This window comes from Metopolophium dirhodum, chromosome 1, assembly GCF_019925205.1.
Source record: "Metopolophium dirhodum isolate CAU chromosome 1, ASM1992520v1, whole genome shotgun sequence".
Classification (NCBI taxonomy): domain Eukaryota; kingdom Metazoa; phylum Arthropoda; class Insecta; order Hemiptera; family Aphididae; genus Metopolophium; species Metopolophium dirhodum.
The window spans coordinates 52,311,894-52,319,222 of NC_083560.1; the positions used below are offsets into that span (position 1 = coordinate 52,311,894).

Genomic DNA, 7,329 nt, shown 5'->3' on the forward strand with positions numbered 1-7,329 from the left:
TTCAAAACTTCAAAGCTTATAGCGGTATATTCGGGTAACTTGCAAATTCTAAATACAGACTTAAAATTATTGCTAATCATTAGCTTTCGTTTGGTGTTGATTTCAAAGTTCTATAAGTCTAAATGGTGGGCCAACTTCACAAGTTCAAAAGTTTATAGCGGCCGTCCGAAGGACTTGTAAATTTCAAAAAAGGACTTACAAATACTTACTAATCATTAGCTTTCGTTTGATACCGATGTCGATGTTTTGTGTAAAAATTGGTGAGTTACTTGGTGATATTAATCAAATTGTACTTAACAAATCCACGTTAATATATTAATTTATTTTTCCACGTTAATCGTCAATGTTTGGAACAGTAAGAATGGTTAGAGTTTCTTCAACAGTATATTGACCGATGGGAAAGTGAATCTAGTTGGTGCATTCGAGAGGTCAAAATTCCTAAAATATTTCAAAAGCACCGGGAAAAACAAAATAAAAATTAAGGAAAAACAGGAATTTTTACGTAAAATCGGTTTTTGGCAAAATAGATTTTGGTTTTTGGTGTACTTAACACTAAAAAGAATGCCCATAATTAGGGTTTTAAAATGTCATGAAATTTATTTTCTTGAAAAATTTTATGAACATTTCATGAAATATTTAATTTCCACGAAAAATAAAAATAAAATGTTTATTATATCGTAAAGTTTATAGTCGTCAATTTTCAAGTGAACATTTTTAAAAGTTTGTTTGTTGTATGAAACAAAGAAAATATGTAACATATTTACATATAATTTATAAGTTGTTTAACAAATCTATAATATAACAAATTTAAACATTGTCTTTTAACTCTTAAGTTACAAACTCATAAACGAACTCAACATCATAACATATTGTTGAGAGCCAGGGCTCGGCGAATGCATACTATACTATATTATAATTATATTATATTATATTCACAATGTATATAGACATAAAACACTTTTATAACAGTCGTGAATCATGACCTTTTACAATATACAAAATATGATCTAAGTATTAAATAAAAGAGTATCCAGAGCACCTTCACATAATCACATCACTCAGTCACATACACACACATACACGACTTTGGTACACCTAATAATTACTGAAAATATACACTATTAATTCATTTACTGGTTTAAATTGACTTCAACTTTATTTCAAACCATTATCTTTTGGATCACTGACGGTCCGCAAACAAAAATATTTTAAAACTCATAAAAAATTTTTTTTTACTCTCAAAATAATGCTAGGAATATTTTTCAACACTACAGTTAATATGTTTCTCTTTATTTCTAAGGGTATAATCTATATATCATTTCTAATTATCTATAACCAAACACGTTTAATAGAAGGGAAAATATTTTCATAATTTCATTGAAATATTTCAAATTCAGAACCCTAACCATATAATGTTCACTGGATGTTTACCATTTTCTTTACACGATACAATTTGTTTTGAACTGTCTACCAGACATTTTCAGTTTACAATTTTTTTAGTTATTTTTTCTATGAATGCCAATAAAATTTTATTTATTTTATAATACAAATTTAATTTAATTTTTTTATTTTATTTTATTGTTACAATAGCAGTTGAAAAATATAAAATACATCAGCACAATTTTTTTTTATAAACATTTAATGTTTGATTTTACAAAATGTATCAAATTTAAAAATGATTTTGTAGTTAAAAATTTGTAAAATCTTCAACTTTTATAGCTAAGGATTGAAAATTTAAAACAAGGTTGCACGTAAATGGGTTATATTAAGAATATCTTTATTGACAATAATATCATCAAATATACTTAGTAATATACTAATATCATACGCTGTCTGACCGTCTTCGATTAGAATCGTTTTTCATTTACCGTGATATTATATCATTGAATTCAAATTTAACACCATCCATTACAGTGACCCAATTGTAGCCTACTGTACAGCAGAGCGACACCCACTTGCCCATCTTTTTAAAAATGAAGAGAACAAAATTGTCAATTAAAACCTTTTTTTGTACCTATATTTTCAACTTTGTTAAAACTTCCAAGTTCATCGAATTTTGTACTAATAGGTAATAATATGTATTCAGTTTAGTGAAGGTATCATATTGATAACTCGAATATTTTGTCGAGGAGACCTGGAGGCGTCAAATTAATAACTTTCCTGATTTTGTTTCTATTCACACCATCGTGCCCATATTCACCCAGTTATAGGTACATTCAGCTACATTCGACGCTATAATTTATATTCGATAAAATGCAACCTACACAATCACGGCACAAAGTAAGGGAAATTGTGCCTCGGACCGGTTCCAGCCGTCAGCTTGCATGCGCAAAGCGGTAATGTTCTGTTCTTTCCTGGCGCAGAGTATAGGTAAGTACGTTCCCATGTGATTTATTCGTCATAATTAAATCCCAGTATACCAACTCGCTGATGGATTAAATACTAAATAGTACCTATATTATATTATCATGCTAATTGAGTGGTGGACTAGCTAGCCTAGTATGTTCTGTATTGAGGTTGAGGTTTGGTGGTCGTTGACTTTTGAGCCTCTCTCGCGATCTGAAGACCCGATGTATAAAAACTGCAGGTTAGTCTGTAACCCAACAAGTCCATCCCTGTTAGGTTACTAGTTATTATACCTACATAGTTACAAACAAATCTAAACACTGATTAGCTTTCTAACATATTTTTATGCAGATAATTATGATTAAAGTAGGAATACCTATCACTTACCTACTATCTAGTATCTACTATAATAGCAAAGGGTATTATAAATAATTTACATACATAAGTAAAGAATACCTGAATACCTATATAGGTTAACCTAAAATATATAACAATTAATTGTGTATAATATGTTTTAACATTGTTACAGAATAATTTATATTAAAAATAGCACTACCTAATACAAGTATTAGGTAGTTACTGTACCTCATATAAATATGGTACAGGTATTAAGCTACGTATTTATTATATATTTATACTATTCTTAAATATAACAACAAAATTCAAGAGAAATCAAAGATTTATTTTTAAAAATTAATATATTAACGTGGATTTGTTAAGTACAATTTGATTAATATCAATTTAATCAGATCAAATTCAGTAAACTATAAAAAACAAAGAACATTTTTGAAAAGCTATAAGGTATGGTCGCATGGAGTGCGAATGTTCCCCTCGCTCCTCTTTCTTGAAGGGGTTCCTAAATAAAAGTAATTTCGTATTATTGTCCACAAAAACTATATTGGGGTACAATTCCTAACTAATAATTATATTATCATCACTAGATAGCGATACAAGTAATATAAAAACCAGTAACCACCATACACCGTAATATAAACTGGGAAATGACACTGTGTGAATTGGCCAAATTGGATGACCATTTTATGGCCTTGAACACGGTGGTAGTAAACGTTTTCATAACTTGTCACTTGTGTAAGCAAACGTATAACTCAGGTTGGTGGGTGACCTCGTTTCCACGTTTTTCGGTGTTTCTGATTTCATATCACAGGTAAACAAGAACTCGATCAGCTGATCGAGAGTCGTTTCAGTATTGTTTTTGTGATATACCTAAGGGTGGGTAATAACCCTTATATTTAACGTATTTATTGAATTTTTTTTTATTCCAAGACTAGTATGATGCAATACTAAGATTTCAATAAGATAATAACTGATATGACTATATTATTAAGAGACATGAGGGGCCAGTGGCGTCGTTATTTTACAATTTTTCATGAAGTTAATATATGACATCGTTTTTTTTGGTTGATTATTTCCTATTCCCGATATGGTGCTTACTTAATAACTTCTGATCCAGTAGATTTTTAGTTTATACTTGATTACCGTTGTATTACTTACATGAACAATATGCCCAGAGGTATGAATACATTCCCAATAACAATTTATTTTATATTTTATTATTCTCATGTTCTTGTTTACATCGATAAAATTTGTATTTTTGAATTGTTTCTATCTAGAAGAGGGGTCAATTAAAGGGATAAATGACGAGTTTGCTAATACTGAAGAACTAGAAAAACAGAGATTGCGTGATGAACAGGGTATAATAACTAATAGTCATAAAGAGGCTGACAAACAGAATCTCGAATGTAAAGGGATCAAGAATGATAGTGACGAAGACGTTTCCACAACTGGAAATGGATCTAATGCAGGCTCTGACTCTGAGGTATCTAATGTTTATGTTATAAATGTATAATAATATAATATAGTAGTTATTATAGGTATTCATAATAATCTATTTATCTTGATTGTTAATTTTTAATATATTGAACTAAAAGGGTGTTACTCGTGTGATACAAATGGAGAATTCAAATAGAAAGAAATTAAAATTATTGCAAAGGTTATCTTCGCTCAATGCATTTTTTGCAGATACTTCTGAACCAGTTTCATTATTTAAACATGAAAGGTTGGTTAAATTTGTTAAATATATTTTAAATATGTTGAAATGTTGTTAATATTATGTTTAGGGAACAAATAGAAAAAGAACAACAACAGAATTATCAAAATTTGCATGCCCAAGGTGATACAGAACAGGCACAATCAGATATAGCTACCAATGTAGCTGTTAAAGCTATTAATACAATAGAAGAAAATGAGAAGAGTGGTAAGTTTTTAGATTATACCTTACATTAAATTTTGATTAATTTTTTGTTGAAAAAAGAAAACATAATATTTCTTTGTCTATTAAAATAATAATACCTACTCTCCATTAACTGCATTTACCATGAAAAATATAATATTTTTAATATTATTTTGTTTATAGAAGAAGAAATGGTTTTGGTTAAGGCACTGCCCAAATTACAAAATAATTCTGGAAAATAATGGTATTAAGTACCTAATTATGGATTGATATGTATCATTAATATAAGTCAATTTACTAACTTACAATTATAATATTTATCGTTTTCTTAATTTGGTTTTTAAATTAATTTAATTAACTAATACCTATAATGAATTTATTATTATTATTTTTTTTAAAATTTAATTTTCATGTACGATACTTGTTTTATTTCTTAATTGTTCCTGACTACATTTGGTTGCTATTTGGTTGCCAAATTGTTTATGTAAAATTGTTTGTAATCAATTTTTCTAATGTATGGTAATTTTCCTAATTTAACACAGACAAATGTTTAAAATTCATCTTGTGATAAGGATGATTCTAAAATATCTTAACTGTTGTCTTTTAATGTTTGTACCTATGTTAAATTTAAAATTGTGTAGTTGAATTGTGTTACTAGCATTAAATAAAATCTACACCAGTTTTGATTTTCAATTATTGAAACATTTTACAGTTTCTTCCCTATTAGTTTTTAAGTTGCACCTTTCAGAAACTGATTAAATATTTTCTGTAATTACATTTTCAATTAGATTATTTTAATTACCTATTTATTAACTACCACTAATAGGCCCAACAGATAATTGTGTGTGAATATATTATTGTCACTTATTATTGTTTAATTGTTACAATACAATAAACCGGTACCTACTATCTATAATAATGTTACTAGGCATAATATAAACCAATGGGCAATGACTAGATATCCTACTGGCAATTACGATACTACATAAGATATATATGCTATAATGGGTAGGTAGTAGGTATACTAAAAATGTCCATTCTGTGGCTGCCGTACTACAATTATTAGTAGTTTACCAATATAATATATTACAACTACATGATAGAGGGTGCCTTGTTAATTCCAACAGCTTTATTAAATAGGTAATTTTCAATAGGTATTGGGTTAAACTAAACATTTTTATTTTAAATTTGTATGTGTATAATATTTATATTTATTATACTTATGAAGCTATGCATCTGTATATTCTTAAATCCATATTGGGAGTTGAAGTAAATAACATTAATAACATTAAAAAAAATAATAAGCAATTTATATTAATAGTAACAACATTTAAAACTTATAATTTAAACATATTTCATTGATAAAATCATTTTAACTACCTACCAATCCGAGAAAAAGTCAATAGTTAATTAATTTAAATTTAATAAAGACAATAATCCTATAAATATTTTAGTTTATGATCAAAAAGAGTCTCATTATTAATGTTATAAGTTATTAATATTTTATTAAAGGCTTATTTATTCTTGATTATATATTTTATTGCCAAAACTATTATATTAGTTTGTAGCAGTTTGTATGAGTTTATAACATTAAAAGTAAAACCACTAGTACTGCTATTTAATAAATATCTCTATAAAATAAATGTATAATTTAAAAATTAAAACCACTTGCTTCCCTCACAAGTCACAACTTACAAGATATTTCTTTGGTAAATGTTTATCTAAATACCACAATATTGCGATCATAATATGTGTGAGATGATATAAGCATTGGATTAAAAAAATATCCATTTTAGATATAAAATTATATATGTATATGATTTATGATTTATTGTTGCTGTACATGCTCCCATAATACAACTATTATAGTACCAACTTATATAAGAATTTACCTCAATTTACAATACTGGAATACCTACGCCTTAATAGAATCGGAAATTCATGAGAATTTTAAAAAGAACTAATGGAAAAATAATGGTACTCCTATTTTTGTCCCAATGAAGTCTAATCGACCGCATCTGTAGAATTCCTTTTTCAAATCCCAAGGAATGACAAAATTAATCCAAAATAGCATAATAAGGAATTCCTATCATATCCAATAATTTAAACTGAATTTAATATAAATTAATAAAATACTATTTTATTGGGCGTATATGATGAGCATACAATACAATTTTTTAAACATCACAAATTGTTCTAACATATTTATGTAGGTACCTAATTAAAATATATTATAATAATAATACAACTATGGACTAATTAAAGTAGGTATAATGAAAAATAGCTAGCCAAAAGCTATTAAGGAATAATAATAGTACTTAAAGATACATTTGTAATTACACTGATACAATATCACAATTTTTAAATCATTGCAATTATAACTATATTATATCAAAACTATAAATGTAGAAAGAAAGAATACCACAAAAAATATTAAATATAATAATGACAATTTAATTATTATTAGAGTCCAGAGTTGTATGCAAAAACATATTTTTAATTAGAGCATTCTGTTTGATGGAAGTAAAAAATATTTGTGTTTCATAACCTGTAGAATCTATTAATAAAAGTGTTTTTTGCATATTAGTGCATATTTTAATTTTAGAGAATATTTTATCTTGTGGTACCTATATAATTAAAGAATATTTTAGCATATTTCCGTTATAATGGATTATATTAGAAAAATATTTTCAAATTTTTAGTTTAGTTTTAATAAAAGTAACCAATTTGGT

At 26.9% G+C, this 7,329-nt stretch overlaps 1 protein-coding gene across 3 annotated transcripts; it reads left to right on the forward strand.

The window, feature by feature from the left end:
- Positions 1 to 3,451: 3,451 nt before the first annotated feature.
- On the forward strand, positions 3,452 to 5,264 carry LOC132936877 (uncharacterized). Of its 3 annotated transcripts, none has more exons than XM_061003661.1 (5): positions 3,452 to 3,877; positions 3,978 to 4,183; positions 4,296 to 4,423; positions 4,485 to 4,621; positions 4,781 to 5,264. In XM_061003661.1, the coding sequence occupies exons 1-5, from the start codon at positions 3,859 to 3,861 to the stop codon at positions 4,837 to 4,839; spliced, it is 549 nt and encodes a 182-aa protein (XP_060859644.1). In that variant the 5' UTR covers positions 3,452 to 3,858; the 3' UTR covers positions 4,840 to 5,264. The 3 variants fall into 3 exon arrangements, with proteins under 3 accessions (XP_060859644.1, XP_060859645.1, XP_060859643.1); XM_061003662.1 differs by having other exon boundaries at positions 3,981 to 4,183; XM_061003660.1 differs by lacking the exon at positions 3,452 to 3,877 and having other exon boundaries at positions 3,926 to 4,183.
- The last annotated feature ends 2,065 nt before the right edge of the window (positions 5,265 to 7,329 follow it).